This window comes from Cyprinodon tularosa, unplaced genomic scaffold (genome assembly GCF_016077235.1).
Source record: "Cyprinodon tularosa strain WSP-4 unplaced genomic scaffold, ASM1607723v1 ctg249, whole genome shotgun sequence".
Lineage (NCBI taxonomy): Eukaryota > Metazoa > Chordata > Actinopteri > Cyprinodontiformes > Cyprinodontidae > Cyprinodon > Cyprinodon tularosa.
The window spans coordinates 1,401,033-1,428,021 of record NW_024038924.1 but is presented as its reverse complement, the minus strand read 5'-3'; the positions used below and the strand labels follow the sequence as shown (position 1 = coordinate 1,428,021).

General features: G+C 37.7%; 1 protein-coding gene across 1 annotated transcript in view; it reads right to left on the bottom strand.

Annotated features, from left to right (window-relative positions):
* The window catches only part of LOC119785426 (protein unc-13 homolog B-like), a 233,627-nt gene that overhangs the window by 63,475 nt on the left and 143,163 nt on the right, over window positions 1–26,989 (bottom strand). The window contains exons 16-21 of the mRNA XM_038288108.1: window positions 23,524–23,743; window positions 23,047–23,274; window positions 11,275–11,416; window positions 8,950–9,119; window positions 8,224–8,339; window positions 5,259–5,422 (exon numbers count right to left, since the gene is read on the bottom strand). Coding sequence (XP_038144036.1) covers window positions 5,259–5,422; window positions 8,224–8,339; window positions 8,950–9,119; window positions 11,275–11,416; window positions 23,047–23,274; window positions 23,524–23,743 — 1,040 coding nt within the window. The remainder of the gene's footprint in view (window positions 1–5,258; window positions 5,423–8,223; window positions 8,340–8,949; window positions 9,120–11,274; window positions 11,417–23,046; window positions 23,275–23,523; window positions 23,744–26,989) is intronic.

Genomic DNA, 26,989 nt, shown 5'->3' with positions numbered 1-26,989 from the left:
CTTGCTGGGCGGCTGCCTTTCTCAGCAATGCTGCCCTTATCCTGTTCTTACGTTTGGCTTTCTTTGATAGTTTTGGCTCCACATGCTGCTCATTTATTTCTTGTGCTTCAGAGATCTTTTCGTGCTCAGCAACCATCTGTGGTAGAGAGACCAATGTTTCATTTGTATGACTCTCATTTGTTGAGGAGGATGTCTGATCCTCAACCATTTCAGGTTTTGAAACTTCCTGCTGTTCAACACGTTCTTCAGAAACCTTTTGGTCATTGACGGTTTCTTGCTGGGCGGCTGCCTTTCTCAGCAATGCTGCTTTTTTCCTGTACTTACGTTTGGCCATCTTAGGTTGCTTTTTCTTGTCCCTCTTTTGGACCTGATTTTTTTGTGTTTTAGAGACTCCTTTTTCTTGAGTGACCAGCTGTGGTTCAGAAATCATGGTTTCATTTGTAGAATTATCATTTCTTGAGGAATCTGTCTGGACCTCAACTATTTGCAGTGTTAAAACTTGTTGCTGTTCAACATTTTCCTCAGTTGCTTTTTGATTGTCATTGGTTTTTGGTCAGAGGAGGTTTCTTGTACGTTTTCCCCTTCAAATAATGCTTCTTTTCTGATCTCACTTTCAGACTGTTTAGCTAGACTGGTCCATTGCTGATCCCTACTGTGTTGTGTTTCCGAGACCTCTTCCTTTTCACAATTTACCAATACATCTGTTCCTGTTTGTGTTGAAATCATCTGATGGACAGGTGATTCAAAAATGATTTCCAGTACATCTGTCTCACTTTGTGTTAAAACATCTTGATAATGGACTGATTTCAGCTTTGGGCTTTCCTGTAAATCTGTCTGAGTTTCGTTGGAAACCATTTGCTTCTGCAGGTGTCTTTGTTCTGAGACAGGCTGCTCCTGGTGTTTGAGTTTCTTACTTAGCTCAAGATTAATGTTGAACATCTCGCTGGCTTCTTTTTCGGTGACAGGTGGAGGAGAGGTGTTCATATTTTCTTTTGTTGAAGCCTCCACTTGAGTTTTTCCCAACGTTGAAACATCTTCCTTTTCAACTTTTTCCCCACAAAGACTTTGTACTTTAAGTTCGTATGTATCTATCCAAACTTTGAATGGTACTTTTTTCTTTTTGTTGCGCCTAATAGATGGCTTTTGCTCCCCTTGTTTATCGGTGACCTGCTGTGAAACCATTTGATCACTCGGGGTCTGTGGCTCAGAAGCAGGAAAAGTAAATTCTTTGATGCTTTCTGAGGTTTGACTTGCTGAAAGATTCTCCTTCTGGATCTCCATAGTCTGGTTGGATGTCATTGTACAATTGTTTAAATACTAAGATAAGCACTTTTTTTCGCAAAGCAATAAGAACTGAACTCAGAACTTGATGTAAATGTTCAACAGTGTTTTAAAACAAAGCTGAAAGTTGCTTTAAGCTGCGAAAAAAATCTGCACGTGAAAAGGTCTGTACCTTGGAACTGCAAAGCCTTTGTGATACAATGACCTATTCTGACTGGCTTCTAAAGAATTCTGCCACTAGACTGTGATGTCATCATGCTTTAATAGACCCTGATGACATCATAGAATTCCGCATTTTAATTAGGTTCACAACCACCAACCCACCCACCCACACACACACACACACACACACACACACACACACACACACACACACACACACACACACACACACACACACACACACACACACACACACACACACACACACACACACACACACACACACACACACACACACCCACACACACGTTGTGTCACAATATCCTTGTGGGGACCTTCCATTGACTTCCATTCATTTCCCACTAATTTATATGGCCTAACCATGACCCTTGCCCTAACCCTAACCATTACCCTCACATACCTATCCCTAAACCTAACCTAAACTCAATTCACACCTTAGTCCGGGTTAGTACGGGTTTGGGATCTTTGTTCCCATGCACTCACTTAACATAGGCCTACGTAATCCTACAATAACATTATATTTACAGTTGATTTATTAAAAATGCTTTTCAGTAAAAGTCAACAGCAATAACTCCAATAACAAACGATAATTTTATTCAAAATGCATTCATTAAAAATGCTTAACAATTCCTGTAATGAATAAATAGTACAACGAAAGAAATAATGTCTCATCATCGGGATTTGCTCCGTGATCAGAGGAAATGTTACTTTGCGCCGAACAGTGGTGAAAATTGGAAGTTCAGTTTAATATAATACAACTCTGTGAATAGTTCCGTCTGAAATGAATGAAAATAGTTGTTTTAATGGTTATAGAGGTAGATATGTGGCGGTAATGTTTTGTTTATCTAAAGCTTTTAATCTGTTACTGTGTAAATGGGTTTGGCTGTAATTTAAGGACAGATTCTAATAGATCTGCAGAGTGGGAACTATTAAATTTTTTTATTGCTGTTTTGCACAATATGCTTAACTAAGTATTTTTTGTTGTTGAATATTAGAGATTTTGTAGATATATTTTGCAGATACATTGTTTAGATTTACTTATATATTTCTAACCCTTTTATAGAATAGAAAATCCCTTTATTGTTCCACAAAGAGCAAATTTACAGCAGCAGAAAGATTATTAAAAATGGTCACACAAATGTGGACCTTAGAAAATGTATAAGAATAACATAATAGGGAAGAGTTAAAATATAAAAAATACAATTCTGTAAAGTGTTTTATCAATATAAAACTGGAGAATTAATAACCAATATGCAGCTATGGACATTTTTACAGTGATGGATATTTGAAAATAGCAGCAACATCAGAGATGTGCAGAATGACAGCAGCACGTTATTTAACTGACTAAGGTTTCTATCATTACATTTGATTTTATTTGTTCCTGCTCCCGGTGGCTGGAATCTTTATTCCACTCTGGATTCTTGTGAGTGTAGTCTTTGTTCACTTTAACTTTTTAAAAAATAAATAAATAAACAAACAGTTTTGAAAACCTCGGTATTCATTCTTTTCCTGCTTTGTGTGTCAACTTTCACGGTTGCTAAGCAACAGAGCATACGGCAGGTAAAACCCGCCTAAGGGTGGACCTGTTCGAATTTACAGCCAAAACTCTTCTGGCCTCCTTATTGTCAAGGACTTCGAAGGATCCAGTCTAGGTAGACCGCGTCCTTGGAGGATGCAGCCCAGGTTTTCGAACAGAGCCTCTTATTAAGAACAGGGCTGCCCGCACTGAAGCGGCTCAGGGATTACGTCACACGCAGCGTCGTGCGCAGTGCCCTAGTGCCTGTAAATTTAATGGTCCAATTAAGGTAATTTGAAAAATCAGGACATTTCCTCACTTTCTAAAAAAAACCCGGGACGCCCGGGACAGGACGTGAAATACGGATATGTCCCGGGAAATACGGACGTTTGGTCACCCTAGGGTATAAGGTATAAGAGAGGGGGAGAGGCAAAGGACCACAGGTCGTATTTGGAACCCAGGTCGAGGACTCCACCTCATTACAAGGGTCATGTGTGCTAACCAATGCGCCACCGAAGCACACCCAAAAGATATTTAATGAAGTGAGAGTCAATTGCTCGGAAGAACATCTCTAGTTGTTTGGGCTGACTGGTTTAAGATAATAGAAAGGCAGCAGCCAAATAACCTATCTTTATAATCATGGATTTAAGAAAACCACCTCTGAACACACAGCAGTTAGCATAAGCGCATAAGAACAAAAAATATGAGGTACAATTCACAAAAATTACAGTACACAATGCTGGCTTAGAAAAACATGCCTTCTCCAATGCGTCTCAACATTAGACATTAGGAACAGAAATGGCTTTAAACAGCATTAAAGGGTCCATCAAACCTTTTTTAATAGTTATGATTTGCCGATGCAACTCCTCACAGGTTAACAAACACTATTAAAAACTTCAACCATCTCAATGTGCTTCTTTAAACATCATAGTGAGTTCATTATTATTCCAATTCATCTACAGTCACCAGAACTTTAGGATGATGTGTAAAAGTAAAGTCCAAGCACAGATGGTAGCCAGAAAAATCTCTGCAAACTGGTCAATGATATCATTACAAAATAGACTGAAATCTGTGCAGAATGTTGTTGAAACTAAGGCATGCAGAGTTGTATCTTAACTAATAACATTTACTTAAGTAACATTAAAAAATATATATATATTTCTAGGAGTAGGATTTACATCAATGTACTTTATACGTTTACTCAAGTCATATTTAAAATAACGCTATTCCTACTTTGGTAATGTTTCTGGCTACTATGTCCACTGGGAGCTATACAGAGATTAAGTAATATATAGTAAATAGTAGGTATTGTCAGTGGAAGTAATTTACCAACTCCAAAAATATTATGTTTATTTTAGTCTTTCACATAAAGTTTTTCTAACAAAATCTTTTCTAAACATTAAATCAGACAATATGATCCAATAATTACTTAGTACTTTAGAAACCTTTTTACAAAATACATTTTTAATCTCACTTGAGTAATTTTTTGGATGACTAATTTTCACTTTTACTTGGGTAAAACAAATGTTTAAATAGTGCCACCTCTGACGGCATGAAGAATTATGGCAATTCTGAAATTTGAAGAGGCCCCAACTGGTACTATCATGGTGCGCATAATAAAGTGTTCAGCACTGCTATCAAATGTATGATCCTGTTTGATGTATCAGTATGTAGAAGTTAGGATGTTCAATTTAACAACCTAAGTATGAGCAAAAAAAAAACCCTTATTTTAGTTAAAAATCTCAGCTTCTCATTTCAGACTATGCATAGAACAATGTTTGAAGTTCAATTTTCCAAATGAGTCTCCTCTTTCCTGTGATCTTTTAATTAAACGTCTGTATTACAATCCCAGATTTGATTCAGCAGCAGCAGTGTTCTTTTTTCTACAGCCTCTTTTCCACTGGGTTAAAAGTCTGGTCATTTTCTGCTTGGCCCTAAATGATCTAATTTTAGTATTATTGATGAAATTCTATTGGCTTACATTTGTTTTGTGTGGTTATATAAGCTCACAAAGTCTTTCTCTCCATCTGATCACACATTGGGGAAAACTTGCAGGTGGCAGGTCATATATTCTCATTACATGAGATAAACTGATTTGCATTCTGTTTATAGTTCATAAAAACCTTGCTGACCCCTCATACACACAGCGCCAAACAATGCTGCTCAGAGGCAGAGTAATATGAAGCACTTCCTGATTTAATTCACCCACAATTAGCTAAAATCCCCGCCCAATAGGTGAATTTCATCCAGAGCAAACTTATTCAGCAGCTGAGCTCACGTCATGGCTTGGTAGATGGACTCCACGCCGTAACGCATGGCGAACTCGTCGACAATTTCCTGCTGAACTTCATCAAAGTAGACCTTCCAGGCATCGTCTCCTTGAGCTGTCGGGATCTTCACCATTCCGCCTCCCTCGACATCGGTTGAGAAGTGAAACATGTTCTGAATGCAGAAAGATAATAAAAAAAGATGAAGAAAAACCTAAGAATTAGAGTTAAACCTGGCAGCATACATAAAGGGAGCTACATACTGTGATGTACTATGGAAATCTTTGGAAAGGCCACCTTACTGCGCTGAAGTGATTCACTTTTCTAGCATATCTATTTACTTTTTCATTTAGAAAAACACATTTAATCTGGTTGCTTTGATTAAGTAATAAAAGTATCTTTGATGATTCATTTTTTTTTAGTTAGCAGAAACAATCTCTTTATTTCTACATATTTCTCTTAACTTGACCTTCAAGTGGACAGTACATTTGGTTATTAACTTATGGTTTTTGTCTTAATTTAGTTTATCTACATTACAGGAATTAAATGCAAAAAGTAATCTTAGAGAAGAATAAAATTTACAGCCCAGTCCATGAGGACTTGTTTAAGTTTATTCCAAGACACAGCAGTTTGAACCCATAGTCAGTGGCGCAAAAAGTGGGTATGCAGTGTATGCGACGCATAGGGGCGCTACACTGGAGGGGCCCCTCTAGAAATTTTTTTATAATAACTATATTCATTCATTGAGTTTTTTCAATAGATATCATTCAAGAAATATACCCAGCAAGCCAACTACTGAAGGGTTACAAGGCTCTAGAAAACTTAAATTTCCTCATTCAAGAGAACCTTGGTATTTCCACATTTGAAAGTAGCCCTTGGAGTATTTTAACCATGCCTCTGACAGTTGCAACTGCAGAAAGATCATTTAGCAAGCTGAAGCTCATCAAGACATACTTTCATAAATGTTAAAACTCTGACATGGAGTCCAGGCTGTTAAGATTTCATATTTCCGTTACAGAGAATGTTGATGATGTGTTCACATCCACCTCAAAAATATGTAGTTGTGCCCCTACCCGTAGTACATTTTAGTGAATTAGGTGCAGAAATTTGGCTGCTCCACCAGGACAGTGATTCCTAACACCACAAACCTGATGACTTAATCTTTTGAAAGGATTTTTCCAAATCTCTAAACTTGGTTAAAATTCATGCATGCACAGAGAGATTTAAATCTCTAAAAAGAGCCAGGACCTCCTTGCTACCACAAAAAGCTGTTATCAGCTTTGCAATTACCGGTAAGCAGCCTCACTTAGATCAAACTAGAAAAAACTCAGTTTAAATTATTACTATGAGCCTAAAAACAACATCCTTCTGTCTGAGACTGCAAATTTATTCTTTCAATAAAAGCATCATTGTTGGAAAATGTGCTAAAATTAGAAGGTTAATATGAGCTCTTAATATAATACACTGTGAATTCAAAAAAGGCTGTTTTTATGTTTCTTTAAACCAAATAGCTTCCATTTCATATTGCCCATCATGCCATTGGTAAACAAAGCTCTGCTTGGGAGTGAAGGGCTGCTGCAGACTGAGAGAATCTATTTCAAAAGATGATCAGATGTCACAGAACCAGAGAATCTATCGCAGGGCAACACAGAGACAAACACACACAGTCACACCTCAGGAAAATTTAGAAAAATCAATGAACCTAACAGTCATGTTTTTGGACTGTGGGAGGCCCTTGAGAAAACCCATGCATGCTCAGGAAGAACATGCAAACTCCATTCAGAAAGAACCCAAGTCGGAAATCTCACCCAGAACCTTCTTGCTGCAAGGCAGCAGTGCTACCCACTCTTCCACTAAGCAAGCCCACATAACCACTCCATTGTACTACTATAAGTGTATTAGCTCACTATGAAAAGGACTACATGTGCTTACATACATAAAAAGCATACATGACTAAATGTTTATCCTGGAGCAAATGTCAAATCATGTAACTAGTCTGCTGTACAATATTTGGTGCTTTAAGTTTCAATTCCATTACAATATTAATGTATTAGGTTTTGTTGCAGTGATTAAATTATTAAAAAAACAAAACAATAAACAAATCATATTTTTATTTTTAGGATTTGGGGAAAAAAATGAAAGAAAGTTCACATCCCTGCATCAGAGCGCTACCTGTTCGATCTGTGGACGGTTATCCATGTTTGCAACAAAACTAGCAGCAGTAGTGGAGTTAAGTTTTGCAATATACTTCTTAAATCTATCTTTGCGCTCCTCTTATTTATGAAGAAGTTCCACAATCACACTTTTGTCTCACACCCAATTGGCGGTCTGCAAATTTAGCAAGCCTTCCCTGGAAATCCCTTTCCAAATGACACTTTTTATATCTCGACAACTTCTCATTATAAAGCAAACATGCAGGCAATCCTTCTGAATTAGTAATAAGAGCAAATGATTCAGTCTATTCTTTTTTGAATCCTCTGTTCTCAGCAGCTATCTTTCTTTTTTCCCTCTAGGATCTATGGCCTGAAACACATCTGTTGGTTTGTCCATAAAAGCCACCTGCCTGGAACCGCACCGCACTGAAATGTGTGTTGCAGGCTATGACGCAAATCTTAGTTGAGAGAAATTTTCAAGTTTAAAATTATTTTTATATAATTTTTTTATAATAACAAATTATTATACAAATTTTTACAGCATGGAAAAACAAAATTAGTGTTTGTTTGACCCACTGCATACCATATTAAAACAAGCAAACAAACAAAAAATAATCCATATATTTTCATACATTTTTGAACAGTTCTAAGGGGGGCAATAAAGAGCCGCATGTGGCTCTGGAGCCGCGGGTTGCCGGCCCCTGGTCTTAACAAAGTGGTAAAGCCAAAGTGAAAACCGTCTGGCATATTTCCTTAAAAAAATTAGCGATGAATTCAAATGGATGCTTTAAATTAAATTATTAACATCCCTAATAGTTCTTACCTCATGAAGGCATGTGTACTGCACATGGTATGGAGCAACCTTCTCCTCTCCTTCGATCTCTACACTGATCTGAAGACGGATGGCACCAGACACTGCTGACTTGTCAGTTCTCTTCTCTGCAAGTGATAACATACAGAAACACAAACACACACAGTTAATCTAAAGCCATGCATCATTCAGAGCCATCTGAGAAAGAAATCTGCATCTAATTTGACAGCCGGAGAGAGCAGCTTCTCCACCTGCTTTACTAGTGAGTAATGTAAACAAGCAGAAACAGTTCCAATGCAACACAAAACCAAAGATCAGAGTTATTTTATTAATTTTGAATTATGGCTGTCAGTAGACAACATTTTTGCCAACTTTGTTGCTTTTATCATACTTAATAAATAAATGTGGTTTGAATTTGTTTGATCAAATTTGACCTCACTTTTTAATAAAAATATATCATTGTATGTTTTTATTCCCTGATTAAAGTTAATGTGAATTATTAGGTCTTTGCAGGAGCTGACTTGCTGAGGAATTAGTAAAGGAAATTGACAGGTGAGTGAATAATATAAAACAACTTAAAAAAAAAAATCTTTTTTGTTTTCTTGATCCTTAGTCTTTAATACATCATCTTAAGGTTGTGGATTGACAGTGTTGTTAGCCTTTGATTCAAACTTTGACTATTTTTTGTAGTTTTTTCCAATAGTTTTACTAATGCATACATTTTTCAGCTCTACATACCTAAGTTGTACCAAACGTCCATCTCTCCACTCAGTGTTCGGACCTCAATGATGGTCTGACCCAGGAAGTCATCAGACTCTCTCTTTAGTCGCTGCTTTACCCGTGACTTGATGTCGTCGTCCTCATCCCACACTCTGAGTTTGATCCTGTCTGATGAATTGTGGCACTCACTGCAAGGGCAGAAGATACAGTAAGATCAAGAGAGGATATGTTTGTTAAACAGTCATTGCATTTCTGTAGTTAGCTGGTACAGCAGATAAAACAAATGTTTTGGTTTTAAGACTCTATACACCCTGGACAGATCACCAGTTCATTGCAGGGTAATACAGAGACAAAGAATCATGCACACACAGTCATGCTTTTGGACTGTGGGATGAAGCTGTGGTACCTGGAGAGAACCCATGCATGCAAAGGGGGGAAAATACTAACTCAGTGTAGAATGAACCTGGGCCAGGAATATAACCCAGGACCTTCTTGCTGTAAAGGAACAGTGCGATGTACAAATTGTGCCATCATTCAGCCCTGGTAATTATGTATGAAACTTTATTAGAAGTTGCATTCAGAGAAAAACACATGGAATGGACTTGGAGACAGAAATGGAAGTTAGAAAGGGAGAGGGGACAAGAATTATTGGGAAGAAAGAGACATTTACACAGAGACAGAGAGAAAGAGAATGAATGAGAAATCAAAAACAAAACACAGAAAATACAAAATAACTTCTAGAAGTCTGCTTCCTACCATGTAGGAAACAAGAGGAAAGACAAGAAAAAAAAAACACAACACACCAACCACGAAAAAACAGGGACTATTCCATGGAAATGCAATGAATAATTTATACAAACATCGAAAGAGAAACCTATCAAGATTACGTAATGTGAATCAGAGCTGTATATTTTTCCACTGTAGATGCAATGGTGAAGCGGACAACAAGAAAGGACAGAGCAGACTGTACTTCCTAAGGAAGTCTACGTCCTAGAAGAGTATGATGTCTTCTACCATCATTTACTGAGGTACCAGCCCCAGAACAACTGACTGAAAGAAGCTCAACAAGCTAATAAAGAAGGCAGACTCTGTTCTGAGAACTCCTCTAGAACCTCTGGAGAGGATTTTCCAAAAAAGAATTCTCCACCAAGTAAAGCATAGGGAAACAAATGCAGCATCTTCAGAATATTTTTAAACAACAACAATGTATTTTTTTAGTCAGAGGCTTCTCCAGATCTGAAGTTGTCAAGACAAAACGATACAGAAGATCCTTTCTGCATACAGTGTTCAACACTAATAACAACTCTTTTAAAAACAGTTCTCATGAGTTAATTCAACATGTAATTTCCCTGTGGGCTTGATTAAATATTGGTGAATTAAATTGAAATGACTCCTTTTGAAAGTACAGGAATGTATTAAGCCTGACTCTATATCCATAAACATGTAGAACGTCTGAAGTGTATGCGCATGAGTGTGCTTGTGTATAAGGTTTATAAGGATCCTTCAGCGGAAAGATGTGCTCAATAGTTGGTGTGAGAAGCCCCAGAACTGCCCTACACTCGACCCCAGAGGGCACCTGAACATTTGGACACCTTTAATCAGGCAAGGCACCCTGTCTGTAGCGCAAAGCGAGAGCATGGTGCAGCCTCGCACTTTCATTTCTATATGTGCAGTTTAACATAACCATAGTATTTTAGAGTGGAAGACTTCAACAGGGGATCTGCGACCCCTAGGGGGTCCATGGAGGTACTGCATGGGGGTCGCGAAAGTTTTGATTGATTAGACTTTTTTTTAATATAGAGTCATGTGTGACATAAACAGTGACTCGGGTTCATGCCAGCTGACCAAATCTACGTTGTTATAGTATTAATGTGAAGTTTAATTAACAGCGCATACATTCACCTGAGAACTGATGATCTCTGAGTGTTACAGACCCCGGTTGCGTGCACTGAAGTGTATATGACAATTAAGTAGTGGATCTCAATCTATTTACTTTTTTTTATTGTATTTTAAATAGTTCTATAGTCTCATAGGTCTTTTGTCCAAAAAATACCAAAAATCTTTTCATAGCAGCCTCTGTTCAAAATCACTTCCAGCGGCCCTGTCTGTGGATGGATCTGTGTTCCATTAAAAGGTGTTTTAAAACCAAGGTAGCAGGATAATCTTTACTTAACCCACACAGCTATGAGAGAGGTTTGAACCAAATGATATCACCTATGTGGGTTTGGAGTGTGATAGATTTTAAGTAAGATCATACAGGCAGAAATATTTTTTCTGCAGGTTTTCACTGTTACTTTAGAGAGATTTTGCAGCATAACCATGAAGTTAAAAAAAAGAACTTACAAGCTGAACTTTTCCTCCCAAACTGGGTTCAGGTTTCCATATATGGTCTTTGTTCTCTTCTTGGTCTTTCCCACCTGGATGGTGACATATGGATCACTGGAGCCGGTCCTGTCCTTGGCCTGAAGACCCTGTGCACTAACCACTGAGGGCATTAAAAAAATACAAACACACACATTGAGTGAGTTTGACTGTAAAAATTGCATAAGAAAAACAAACACCTACTCTCTAACATCATCATCCTTCCTTGTCTCATTCACACACACATCAAAACGCAAGATATCACCCACACAGTTATGCAAAGACTCGTAACACAGTTTTTCATGACTCAGAGCCAGATGCCGGGGAGCAGCCTTAAACTAAAGTCACCCAGTACAACGAGTCGGCGAGAAAACCTTCACGGAAACATGGCGCTTTGTAGTGAGTGACAAAGCAGAAAGGCCATTTGTTTAATCACCGTGCATTATAAAAAATGTGGAAAAAAAACAAACTTTGCTTTCATTTCAAGTTACATAAAGGCATGTAAAATCTCTTAAAATTCTCCCAAATCCTTTTGTCTAAGAAACATAGTTAGTCTTGCAAAAATAAAATGATATCACTTTAACTTGTTTTTATTTTATTGCGACATACCCCCACACTCCAGGCATGACCTTTGTAAGTTATGCGACAGTCAAACCGAACTAAACTAAACAAAGATGTGTTTTCAGTTGTTTTCGGTAATGTTTAGATATAGAAATCAGAAGTAAGACAGACAGCCACAAAACTTCTTAAACCAAAAAGGGAAATTAGGTTGCTGTTTTTAAATCCCCCCCAAAAAAATGGATTAAACATGATTAGTGATTGTTATTAAAATAAATTCTCAAACCCACTTTGCGAAAAGAAACACATTGTATAGCATGATGTCTTTAAGCCTCATTTCCGTTGAGTATTTCCAATAAAAGAGATTTAGTACAGAAATATTAATGAAAGGTAGGTTATTTAAATCTTTAACATTATCTTCAAGAGTTTTTTTAATATAAATTAGCCTCAATGAATTGCATTAATAAGGCTTTGAATACATTCACCCTCTTTCAAATGCTTTTAGAAACACCCTTTGTTCTAAAACTAAAGCTGATTTTAAGGTTATAAAGTTAAGTTTTCAGCATATCTGCTAACATCAATTTTGAAGCCTTGCCTTGGATTTTCAGTCAAATTGAGCTCTGAACTAACTTTCAAAAACATTTTCCTTAAACCTTCACTAAGTAACTTTTCAACCTTCAAAAAATATTTTGTGATTATACTTCCAATTACAAGTAGTTGATTGACACCTCTGTCGTGGCCAGATGGGGTCTGTATTGCTTTCACCAACACTAACTTACACTAACCCTAAGTGGCAGTAACTCTGCGACACAACTACAAATGTGCAGACTGCTTTATTGCATACATCACTTCCCACTTTTCCCATTTATTTATAAAGACAAAACTCAATGTGATTAAATTTGAGAGATTGTATGTTTGTGCAAATTGTGCAGGGTCGATATTGAGGAAATGTGGCACCTTCCTGCTGTGATCTCTACATGTGTTTGCTGTGAAATTATCAAACATAACGTTATATGCTGGGTTGGGTGGGGTGGGGGTGGGGGGGGGGGGTGAATGCAGAACTATGGTACAAAACCAAGGAGTTAAACATTTTTTCTTTTCAACGTCATCATATGACATTGTTTCACCCCAATTACATTAGAGATACCTCATCGCTTTTCATCTATTTTCCATTGGAAACAGTAATGTAGTTCAATCCAATTGCAGGCGATTGAAAGATCAGGATTTTACAACGCTACTGGTTCTCATTGGAAATGCTGTCTTCCTTCAGGCAAAACAATACAGCTTTTCTCCACTTGGGGGATCTAAAATTGACCAAAGCTGAAAGTTCTTCAAAGCTTCTTTAAAGTATGGTTCTATAGCCTATTAACTACTAGCAGCGGCCCTGTCCCTTCTGTAAAGCAACATCTCCACCAACATATTTCACTCTGGGATATTCACCACCACATATGCGGCAGCGACAGTTATCCACATTTCATCCTTAAAGATTTTAATATTTTCAAGACTGAATCAAACATGCTCCATTGTTAAGTAAATCCACAATCCTTCTGCAGACCAGATGTTGTGATTTGATAAATTCCAAATTTTTTGATTTCCATGGGATCTTCTCTTGGTTATCTAAGGTACACTGACCTATGGTTATTGATAACATCACATCAATATCAAAGAGAATTCAGCATCAATTTTGAAGAAAGTCAGTGATCATTTGGTGGAGATAAAAAATATATCCTGTCAGTTAACCATCAAGCTCAACCACTTTGACACATAGGATTTTTAGGACTCATTTAATTATTTAAGTGTGTTTGAAAAATGTGTAGTTTTATTTTGTAGATACATTTTAATCTTAGATCATAAAGTCAGCTCTGAAGAGGTTTGGGTAAGCATGTTATTATGTGCTTGAGCCTTCATAATCAAAGAAATCACGTGACCATGAATTCATTTCAGCAGACCAGCAGGTTATCCCTGCTCATCTCTGTTGATTGGAGAGACAACCTGTGATGGCTGCCATGGCAACACCGCTGCCACTAAAAGCTGTGTGATGTGTCTGGTCGCTTTGGTAACAGCAGTCGCCTTGTTGCCGTGGGTGAACATGAGTTTGGGGTTTCATAAAGACGTGGGAAAGGTAAACATCCCTTGATGCTTCTATCTGGAGAAACCTGACTTGCTCAGTAACACATAGTTTCATAATCACAGCCACAGGTCTTTATAAAGGAGTCAGATGTCCCAGCAACACGCTCTGATTCAATGGAACTGTTTTGCTTCCTCTGACTTTTTAATAAACAGTTTTAGATTGTGCCACATTGTATAATGATACCTAAATATATCATTATCTAAGGGGACCCAATGCATTGCCTTGATTTTTTTTGTTAGACAATCTTCCTACAATGTTTGAGAAAAACAACTATAAACAAACTATATTTAACTAAAGATGGGAACTAATCCGAAATGGAGTGCTACGATTCATGGTGTTGACTTATAATCCCCAACAGGAGAGAAGCAACACTTTCCACATGGAATATGAATGAAATTTAGAGAGGTGATTAAGAAAATCAAGTCATCTCATGAGCCCTGTTATACTTCGCAGTAAAAAGGAAAGTAGGCATTTAACTGATCAAACCACACTGATGAATTTGTTCGTTTTCTAAAATTACTTTAATTGCTTTGAATTTGTTTCAATATTTGCCTCAAGGCATTTACCTAAGAATTATTTCATAGACAATATTGATGACAAATATTTCATAGTAGCTTCTGACATACTCCACTGGTGTTTGGGTTTTCTTATGAGTTTTAATCTTTCCATTTTTTGAGTGTCCTGTTCTAATGTTCTTGCCATATCTTGCTAATTTCTCTATTCTCTCCACTGTTTCTGAGAGGCTGTCAGATTACGTCATTTGTTTGTGCTTAGTTTCTTACTAAATTCTGGCGTTCTTTGCAAATTCCATTTTTTATTTAGATTTCTTTTAGACATTTCCCACTTATTTAGTAGTTTTTTTGTGTCTCAGAATAGTACGATCAATGTTATTTAGACTGTCTTCTTCAAGCTCTTTGCTTAGTTTTCAAATAAAGCCCAAGACACACATTTGCATCCCATCATTCATGCTTTGATCCATTTTTTTCAGTGCCTGCATAGATGGTCCCTATGCAGACCACTGGACAGTAAACTTATATCTGCAGCTGCTGCTTGAAAAAGCTGAGAGAAGATCCCAGTTTCACTTTCTTTTCTCTACTTCCATTCTCCTACAGTGGGTAAATACACGGTTAATGTTTTATAGATTGTGTGTCCAGGTTTGCCCAGCCTACCATACAAAGAAAAACTTTTTTGCCGTGTGTTTCTAGCCGAACTTGTGGGGACCAATCTTACTTATTTAGTTTCTATTTACCAAAACTAGATTAAATTTAGTCCAGAAATACTTTAATAATCCGAAAAAGGAAATGAAATGTTGCAGTATACATTAAAAAAAAAAAAAAAACATATTTTCTTGGTGTTGATAGCTGTAAGCAGGAAGGTTCTTCTGTAGCTGTCTGTCTTGCACCGGATCTGGAGAAGCCTCTGACTGAAGACACTATCTTGTTGTTCAACAATCTTCTGAAGAGGATGCTCACTGTTGTCCATAATTTTCTACACTTTTCGGAAATTCTTCTTTGTTAAATAATCTCCAGAGGTTCTAGAGGAGTTCCTAGAAAGGAGCTGGCCTTCTTAGTTAGATAGTTCAGCTTTTTTAGGTGATTTGCTCTATGCTGTTACCAAAGCAGATGATTGAAGAAGAGATCACACTCTCCACAGCAGACTTATAGAAGATATGGAGAATCTTGCTGGAAACAGTGAAGGAGCTAAGCTTCCTTGGGAAATACAGTTGGCTCGCTTCCTTCTTGTAGATGGCTTCACAGTTGTGTCCCCAGTCTAGTTTGTTGTCTGGGTGAATACCAAGGTATTTATACTCCTCCATTACTTCCAGTTCTTCTCCCATCAGGTTAATAGGATTCAACTTGTTCCCGTATCTTCTGAAGTCAACCATTATCTGATGCAGCCTACTTTCCTGTCATGTCTCTCTTCCTGTCAGACTCTGAGATCGAAATGCTGAGTAGTTTCAACCAAAATGGACAAACGGTCTAGAGTACCTCAGTCAGAACTATACCTATATAGTTGCAGAGAATCACAAGCAGTTTGATAGCCATGTTAACTTTAATATATTGCAAATGCTACAGACATCCTACGACCTAAATTTCTGATGGATCCGATTCAAAAACATATACAGTTTGTTTTGGTAGTAAGACTGCATTGATATTTGAAAATATTAAATGTTAACACTGTTTTTAAAGGAATAGTACACCCAAAACATGATTAGCCTTCATTTTCTACTCACCCCCATGCTGAACAATACTCTGGAGTACTTTTTTAATATCTCAAATGCATCTGGAGATCTGGGAGGCTTCTTGCTGTCTGCTGACATTCAAATAATAGAGGTCTGTGGTGCCCGAGACAGAAAGGTCCATAAAAGTCCACACGAGTCTACGGAAACCGCGGCAAACCAAACCAGATGAAAGTGCGCATTCAGCTCGGCAAAGAACTCATGCTCTTCCTCAACACTGAAGTCCTCAGACATTTTTCTTTCGTTGTTTCTTACTTTGCACAGGTAAACAGCACATTTCTTCTTCTACGCTTGCATTATCGGCAGAGCAGACGTTGAATGCGCACTTTCATCTGGTTTGGTCTGCCGGCTTCCGTAGCGTCGTGAACGCGCAGGCGCGCGCTTTCAGGAAATCCTATACACTACTGTTTATGCTCTAAAAACATTCTAAATGACTTCGCTTCGAGTAAATTCTGGATGCTACCCACTCAGGACACTTGGAATACATTGGACGAGCAGTATGGAGGAATATTGACACGTTTTTTGTGGACTTTTATGGACCTTTCTGCCTCGGGCACCATAGACCTCCATTATTTGAATGTCAGCAGACAGCAAGAAGCCTCCCAGATCTCCAGATGAATTTGAGATATCAAAAAAGTACTCCAGAGTGTTGTTCAGCATGGGGGTGAGTAGAAAATGAAGGCTAATCATGTTTTGGGTGTACTATTCCTTTAAGTTCTTTTCAAATGCATACAGTCCAGTGTAGGAGTTTTCCCTAAATACATGCTGTATCAAATGTTTAACTCTATTCAGAGGGAATCCTGCAAACATATGTGCTGCTGTGCAGGATTTCAGGCAGGCTGGCTACTACAAGAGGCAGCAGGATTTGGATCTTTAAAAGTTTTCCCCAAGCACATGTAGTATTTTATAACCGGCTTGTTGTTTAAGGTGAGTAATTAAGGTTTGAGAAACTCTGAGATCAACGTGAGTGTATAAATTCTGGTGGAGTTGCAAAAAGAAGAGGAGGTCCAAAAGTGTGAAAAAGCACAAAAAAAATTTTAATCATAGAGGGAAAAGACTGAAAAAATGCTTGAAATACATCATGAACATTAGTGTTCACTGAGGCATGAGCCACAGCTGCCAAAGGATTCTAATGCTTCTGCAAAGTGGATTGCTTCATGATTACAAGTCCTTACTAATATTGGTTCCAAGAATAGAAATGCTACGTTAAGTTTTAGTCTAAATTTTGCAAGTTTGAATAAATTGAATGATTTATTGATAGATTCAAATAAACAGAGCTTGAGGGGGAGATTTATTTTCCAGCTACTGGAATCCAGAAGGCTATTTAAGATCAGATTAAATTCTGGTCTCATCAATAACATGCTTATGTTTTTTTAGTAAATGTATGTTTAATTTGTTTTTATTCTAATTAAAAGGAATTGTCCATTGACTTATTTATTTCATTGCAATATATCCTTGATGCCTTTTCCCTTTTTGCATTTGGTAAGAACAGGATTTTTCTTTTCCCTCGATGTTCTGTTAAGAGAGACTGAGGTGAATTTACTAGAACTTAGAATTATTGTGCATTTGGGTTGGCCTTTGACCACTCTGAGCTGCTGCTTAACTTATTAAGCAGCTACTTCAATTGTCGTCATCCGGTTTTGACAGTCCTGTGGTTATGCTGAGTGGGACATTTCTGCTTATGTCTGCTCAGTGCTAAAACTCATTTTAGGCTTAAAAAAAGTTGTAAATACCATCAAGATGGATGACTGGTCAAGATTAACTTTTTTAGTCATGATCAAATGATTTTTGGTCAAGATTAATTTTTTAGTCATGATCAAATGATTTTTGGTCTTTTTTGTAGGGCCAGAAAACATGACTGTGCACCTTTATATTTCTGTTAGATTAATTCAGAACTTCTTTTTAAAGCACTGAGTCACTTGTTATTTATGAAAAAATTATATTATATTTGCATTTGAAATTAATTCACAGTTGAACACTACATTGCTACACTTTACGAAAGTGTTTGTTCACAAATGTTTGTGACACAAATGTTTGTGACAAACATTTGTGTAAGAACAGGATTTTTCTTTTCCCTCGATGTTCTGTTAAGAGAGACTGAGGTGAATTTATTAGAACTTAGAATTATTGTGCATTTGGGTTGGCCTTTGACCACTCTGAGCTGCTGCTTAACTTATTAAGCAGCTACTTCAATTGTCGTCATCCGGTTTTGACAGTCCTGTGGTTATGCTGAGTGGGACATTTCTGCTTATGTCTGCTCAGTGCTAAAACTCATTTTAGGCTTAAAAAAAGTTGTAAATACCATCAAGATGGATGACTGGTCAAGATTAACTTTTTTAGTCATGATCAAATGATTTTTGGTCAAGATTAACTTTTTTAGTCATGATCAAATGATTTTTGGTCTTTTTTGTAGGGCCAGAAAACATGACTGTGCACCTTTATATTTCTGTTAGATTAATTCAGAACTTCTTTTTAAAGCACTGAGTCACTTGTTATTTATGAAAAAATTATATTATATTTGCATTTGAAATTAATTCACAGTTGAACACTACATTGCTACACTTTACGAAAGTGTTTGTTCACAAATGTTTGTGACACAAATGTTTGTGACAAACATTTGTGTAAGAACAGGATTTTTCTTTTCCCTCGATGTTCTGTTAAGAGAGACTGAGGTGAATTTATTAGAACTTAGAATTATTGTGCATTTGGGTTGGCCTTTGACCACTCTGAGCTGCTGCTTAACTTATTAAGCAGCTACTTCAATTGTCGTCATCCGGTTTTGACAGTCCTGTGGTTATGCTGAGGGGGACATTTCTGCTTATGTCTGCTCAGTGCTAAAACTCATTTTAGGCTTAAAAAAAGTTGTAAATACCATCAAGATGGATGACTGGTCAAGATTAACTTTTTTAGTCATGATCAAATGATTTTTGGTCTTTTTTGTAGGGCCAGAAAACATGACTGTGCACCTTTATATTTCTGTTAGATTAATTCAGAACTTCTTTTTAAAGCACTGAGTCACTTGTTATTTATGAAAAAATTATATTAAATTTGCATTTGAAATTAATTCACAGTTGAACACTACATTGCTACACTTTACGAAAGTGTTTGTTCACAAATGTTTGTGACACAAATGTTTGTGACAAACATTTGTGAAAGAATGGGTCATTTTCAAGAGCTCAGGAGCAGGGTCCAAAAAGGGTCCATAAAGACATGGATGGGAGAGTCTGGTGTGGATGAAGCTGACTGGCCAGCAGTCAGCTTCATCCACTGATTTATGCATTTTATGATATATTTTGCCCTCCACACTTGAGGGATTGCATCACAATGACCCCCCGCTGTCTGCCACTTTGGGAACCCCTGAAGTAGAGGATGTATGTGAGGATGTGGGTCTGACTCCTGGGTATGGAGGAGCAGGTTGGGCGGGAAAACCCCTCAGATATTCATTCAGATTGTAGGGGAGGTGTGGGAGGTCGCTGAGCTGCTGATCGGAGGAGCAAATCACCTTTTAGATTAACTAAAGCAGAGACTGAGAGCCAGGCATTCTCTTCCACTATCAGTGTGTGACCTCACAGATGTGCTTCTGGAAAAAATTCTCAAATCTTGTGAGCAGCCTTCCCAGAAGAGCTGAAGCTGTTCTAGCTGTAAAGGGTGGACCGACGTCATATTGAACTAGGGCTGCAACTAACGATTATGTTGCAAATCACTTCATCTGGGGTTTATTTTTTCCATTAATTGATTAATTATCAAACGAAAACCTTTCCACTTGAGGAGTTCCAGATTTTTTAAATCTTAAATGCAAAATGTTTAAAGATTTTTCTACAATTTTGATATAACCATTATTCTAAGTGGGTCCCTCTGTCAGCTAATGGCCTGTTTTACAGTCTTTATACTCCAGTCAACGATTAATCAATTACTAAATCAGTTGACGATTATTTTAATAATTGATTTATCACGATTAATCCGATTAATTGATTCAGCCCTATGTTGAACCCCTATGGATTAGGAATGGGACGCCACTTAAGCCCATATGTGAGTCACGACAGGTGAGCGAATACTTTTTGTAAAATAGTATATCTGAAACCCTTTAGATTAGTGGTTTGATACTCAAGTCTCCATGAACTACAGTTCACGAGGACTATCTCTGCTTAAACAAACTAAACCTGGGGAAAAACTGACAAATCAAACAAACCTGACCTAAGGCAGTAACAGAACTCTTTGCAGAGCTCTGAAAAGCCTAATTACACTAAAGCAGTTTTGAAATTTGACTCATGAGTGTATAGGAAGGGGAAAGGAGAAGTAAATTCAGTAGGATGAAGGTCAATGACCTTCAAGGCATGGAGTTTAAGATCACTACATTGATTGAAATACCTTAGGTTGCACTATAATAAAAATCTTTTCAAACTTTTAATAAACATAACAGAAGGAGGTTAATGCAAGTTCGAATTTTGAGGAAATGCACTATTCTTACGATTATTTTTCCAAGTTGACCGTTAAAAGTGTTAAAATAAGAATAGATTGCTAATTATTAATACATTCAGCCATGATAGACTTTTATAATTTTCACATCCACACAGATGAAAGGACCCATAAAGGCAACAGAAGCCTACTGCGTCAAAGGGGAGTCTTGTGTTCAATCATTTGACTGACTTCACACAGAGATATGAGTGCTATCAATACCCACAGGGTATGAAGCAGCGAATCCTGTTGCCACGTGCCCTGTGTGGATCCGAACTGAACATGTAGACACCATAAAGAAACAAATAACAGCTCAATCTTTTCATTGGTGGTAATATATTTCATTTGCTTTTCTAAACATTTTCTGTGAAATGTTTACCTAAAAAGCATGCTTCTTTCAACAAACTTTTAAATGAAACATTAAAAAAAAACCACAAAACAAAAACAACAATTACCACTTTACTGTTGCAGTTTCTGTGAGAAAAGGCTCTGAAATTTTTCGATAGAGAAAAAGTATTATGCAGCTTTTTTTTACAGTGTCTCTATAGGCCGACCGGGATGGGTTATAAAAAGTATAAAAATGGTGAGTCACAGGTTACTATGGCGATTTTCCCTTTTTTTCTCCAGGTAGCAAACAAGGGGAAAGAGTCTGAATAAGGAACCAAGTGGAGCAGCTGCTCCCCCATTTTTAAACAATTTGGAGTAACCATGTGTTTCTGCTTCCCCTGTTTTCTGACACAATGTAATCTGATATTCCTTTTCCTTTTATTAATCTAACAATCCATAGACGATATTAGACAGAATTTCTTAAAAACTGCTCCATATTATTCTAAACTTGCACCACTGGCTTAAAAAATAAGCAGAAAAATGGTGCTGCTGCTCCTGTAAGAAGCAACTTTGTTGAGAAACTGAGCCACTGATTTATTCACCGTGTAAAATCTTCAGTGAGACCTAGTTATGATTGATATGTCATGCACTTTGCAGGAAAACTGGCAGATTAATAGGATTTCTCACCTAAAATTCTCAGGTAAAAGAAAACAGACTTAAACTGTAGGAAATCGAGGCTGGGAGTGCACAGCTCTCTGAGGTGACTAGACAGAAAGTCAAGAGTCTTAGAGAAAATTAACTCAGGGCAGGAAAGTAAACACAGTAAATATGTTTTCTAATATACAGTGACGAAAATAAGTATTTGAACACCCTGCTATTTTGCAAGTTCTCCTACTTAGAAATCATGGAGGGGTCTGAAATTGTCATCGTAGGTGCATGTCCACTGCGAGAGACATAAGCCTGAAAAACAGGAGGAGCTGGTCAATCACCTGAAGGGAGCTGGGATCACCATTTCCAGGGTTACTGTTGGTAATACACTAAGAAATCATGGTTTAAAATCATGCATGGTACGGAAGGTTCCCCAGCCCATTTTAATGCCCGTCTTACATTTGCCAATGACCATTTGGATGATAAAGAGGAGTCACGGGAATAATATGGTCAGATGAGACACAAATTGGACTTTTTGGTCTTAATTCCACTAACTGTGTTTGGAGGAAGAAGAATGATGAGTACCATCCCAAGAACACCATCCATAATGTCAAGCATGGGGGTGGTAGCATCATACTTTGAGGGTGTTTTTCCGCACATGGGACAGGGCGACTGCACTGTATTAAGACGATGACCAGAGCCATGTATTGCAAGATTTTGGGAACAACCGCTTTACCTCAGTTAGAGCATTGAAGATGGGTCAAGGCTTGCTTCCAACATGACAATGACTCGAAGCACACAGCCAGGATAACCAAGGAGTGGCTCTGGCATGGCCTAGCTAGTCTCCAGATCTAAACCCAATGGAGAATCTTTGGAGCGAGCTCAAACTCCATGTTTCTCAGTGACAGCCCAGAAACCTGACTGATCTAGGGAAGAACTGTGTGGAAGACCGGGCCAAAATCATTTAGGATCCCTTCATGAATTCTAAGAGGGAGAACTTGCAAATTAGTAGGTTTTTCAAATACTTATTTTTCTCACTGTATGTCTCATGATCTCGACAATGTAAAAAAATAAATCATAAAAATTTAAACCAAATTGTGTGGCAGGGATGAAGAAAGTATTCTCTTAAATATCCTATGGCTTATGTCAACTGCTTACTGAAGCACATTGTTTCCTTGTAGTTCCTGCAGGAATATTTTTAACACCACAGTCGAAGTACAGCTTACGAAAAAAAACATTATGGAAGCAAATGCTTTCAATGGTTATAGGATTCCCAGTTTAGCCAGATCTGAAAAAAAGTTTTTTTTTTTTAAAAACCTCTGCAAAGTAAACAGATAAATAATACCTAAGCATTTAATTAACAATTACTGTGATATCGAAACTTTTTTTGGCTTACCTGTGATGGTGATCTTGGCAGACCATTTGGAGGTGCCATCTAGTACGCTCTGCTTGACGCTCTTCATGTGCTGGGCGTGAATCATCTTAGAAATGATAAACACCTTCCTGATTTCTTCAAAGATCTCCGGCTTGTTTCTTTCCCGGATCTTCATCCGATCTCTCATAGCCATGATGATGTGGTGCGTCCGATCTTCTGCTCCAGTCTTGGAACTTTTCTCTGCTGCTCCTGAAGATGAATAAAGTCACTTAATAAGAAGCCTCAAAATATCTCCCCAAAGCAGTTTCTGGACATTTACCAAAGTTAAATACAAAATGTATTTACCTACATCAACAAAATGCAGGGAAAATATTTACAATTGTATTTGGTGTAAAAAGATTAAGCACCTTCTACATTGTTAAATTTGATAGGTTTTGATGGATTTTCAGCCCTCTATGAATCCTCTGCATGACAAAAAAATGGGGTAACCAAACTTACTCTGCAGACAGTCAGCATTGAGCAGCTCCTGGCACTTCTCATGAACTTTAAACCCACACTCGGCACAGCGCATTCCCTGCCGAGCGATGCCCCAGAGCAGGCCCTCGCACTCATAGCAGTAGGTGGGAGTGGTGGCCGTCCACACTTCAAAATTGTGCGGTGTGGTGCAGGAGATGGGGTAGATCAAGGCTTGTAAAGTCTTCTTATAAACATGGTTTTTCTGAAAAAACAGAAAGCGGGAATTAAAAAGGAAAGTTAATGAGGAAATATTTAAATGGAGGGAGGGCTTAAAATCTGCTCAGGGACAAAAACTTGTTTTTTGGCTGTAATAACTTACGATTTCATATCTATCAATCTTCTTTATTTTGTCATGTTCCTACTACAACTTTTAAGTAACAGGTAGTATTGTGCGTAAAAATGTTCCATGAACGACATTCACTGAATATGTTCATATTTTTAGTGAATGGTGAACTGAACACATCAGTTTTGAATTAATAAAAGTTCACTCTGAGAATAATGAGCCATGCACACAGCTCATGTTCACCTTTTATTGATAACCCTTTTTTATTGGATAACGTCAGGTTTGACAGCACTTATTATGGCAAACAGCACTACAGACCAGCATGTCTACTGCTAGTACTAGTCTGCATGATTTAGACTCATCTACTGGTATTTCTGATGCCAGGTTAGCAGAGCACTTGGCAGAATTTTATGAACTAACAAAGGAAGTCTTGGACAGAAAAAAAAAACTCATGTTTTCGTTAATTCCCATTGGAAATAAACAAACTAAAGTCCACACATCAGCCACGTCCACTTAAAATTTTAAGCGACACATCAAGTTAAAGCCTCCGAGCTATCTTGGGAAATATCTGCTACTGAATGAAGAACGTATAAAATCATTTTTGATACAGAACACCTGAATGTAACTGTTTGTTTCTGAGGTTCTATGTAATTTGGCTAAATAAAGGCTTCACTGTACCTGAAGTATATATTGACTGTATCGAATATTTTTCATTTATTTCTATATATTATGATCACACATTGTTTTTTTGTTGTTGTTTTTACAGCACTAGTGGCTCGTTTTTTTAACACAAGGCTGACAGGAAAGGGGGTATAAGAGAGTGGGAGAGACATGCGGGAAAGGACCACAGGCCAGATTCAAAACCGGGTCGCCCGCGTCAAGAACTAAGGCCACCGTACATAGGTCGTGCGTGCTAACCACTGCGCCACCTGCACGCCCATGATCACACATTTAAAGGGTCAATATGAAGTTCTGCTGTGTAGGATTGTGAACAGACCAGGAAGCAGAGTTGTAGTTTAACACACATCTCTGCAGCTTCTCTACTGTCACCCACTCTTTACTCCATCCAGACAGTGTCTTGCCCACGACCAAAATCTAATAAATTAGCAAAGATTCCCAAAGGAGTAAATCACGATAATCTAATTAAAATCAAAATAACTCCAATTGGGGAAAAAGTTAAAACAATTAAATGCGGTCTGTATAACATAAGATCGCTTTCCTCTAAAAGTCTACTAGTTAATGACTTGATTTATGATAATCACATTGACTTGTTTTGCCTTACAGAAACCTGGCTGCAGCAAGAGGATTATGTGAGCATAAATGAGGCAACTCCTTCAAGCTATTTAAATTTTCACATACCCAGAAGTTCTGGGCGAGGAGGAGGAGTAGCAACAATCTTCCAGTCTGACTTACTGATTACTCCCAAAACAATTAATACCTACAACTCTTTTGAACATTTAACCCTTAATTTCCCTGATCCAAATTTCAAGGCAAGAAAACCTCTTCTTTTTGTAACTTTGTATCGTCCACCAGGTCCTTACTCTGAATTTTTAGATGAGTTTTCAGAGTTCCTTTCTGATTTGGTATTAAATACTGACAGGGTCATCATAGTGGGAGATTTTAACATCCATGCTGACATTGAAGGCGATAGCTTAAGAGCAGCCTTTAATGCTATCTTAGACACTATTGGCTTTGTTCAGAGTGTGAGTGGTCCCACGCATTATCATCTTCATACTTTGGATCTTGTGCTGATATATGGCATAGAATGTGAAGAAATAACAGTATTTCCTCACAACCCTTTCCTCTCTGACCACTTTCTAATAACCTTCAGGATTACTTTAACAGAGTTCTCCTCCCCCAAAAGACGGTTCAATTGTAGTAGATCTTTATCAGATAGTGCAGTTATAAATTTTAAAGAATCTGCTTCACTTTCTCTCTCCTCTGTGTCGCTGAACAGTGCTGCAGAGTGCAAAAGCTTAGCTTATTCCCCTTCACAGGTTGATGATTTTGTTGATGGGGTTGCTAGTTCTCTGCGTATTGCCTTAGACAACGCAGCTCCTTTGAAAATGAAAACTGTGAAAAATAGAAAGCTTGGTTTAATGCAGAGCTGCGTACTTTGAAGCAAAATGCTAGGAAACTGGAGAGAAAATATCGCTCCACAGGCCTGCGAGAGTCCTTCCTAGTCTGGAAAAATTGTTTACTGCTGTATAAGAGGACCCTTTGTAAAGCAAGAGCAGCATACTTCTCCTCATTAATAGAGGAGAATAAGAATAATCCTAGATTTCTTTTTAATACAGTTGCCAAACTCACCCAGAGCCATAGCTCTGTTGAACCGTCCATTCCACCTGCTCTTAGCAGCAATGATTTTATGGGATTCTTTATAAATAAGATTGATCTTATTAAAAATAAGATCATAAGCACTCCTCTATCCGTGGTTGTACCTGAGGTAGTCATGGAATCTGAACCGGGTTTAGACTGCTTTGATCCAGTTGAACTTTCTGAATTAGCAAAATTATTGTCTTCATCTAAGCCTTCAACTTGTATGTTAGATCCAGTTCCAACCAGGTTATTTAAGGAGGTATTCCCTTTGATCTCCTCCTCCATTTTAGATGTGATTAATCTATCTCTGTTACAGGGATATGTACCTAAAGCTTTTAAGGTTGCTGTAATTAAACCTCTGCTTAAGAAACCGTCTCTTGACCCAGATGACTTGGTCAATTATAGACCTATATCCAATCTTCCTTTCTTATCCAAAATTCTTGAGAAAGTAGTTGCCAAACAAGTGTGCGGTCACTTACACCATAATGAACTTTTTGAAGAGTTTCAGTCTGGCTTTAGAGCTCATCATAGCACTGAAACAGCTCTGGTGAAAGTCACTAATGATATTCTCATGGCCTCAGATAATGGACTTGTATCTGTGCTCGTCCTGTTGGATCTTAGTGCTGCATTTGATACAGTTGACCATAATATTCTTTTAGAAAGACTTGAATATTTTGTTGGAATTAAAGGAACAGCACTAGACTGGTTTAAATCTTATCTATCTGATCGAATTCAGTTTGTTCATGTTAATGATAGATCTTCAACACGCTCAAAGGTTACCTGTGGAGTACCACAGGGATCAGTGCTAGGACCAATTCTCTTTACTTTATACATGCTCCCAATTGG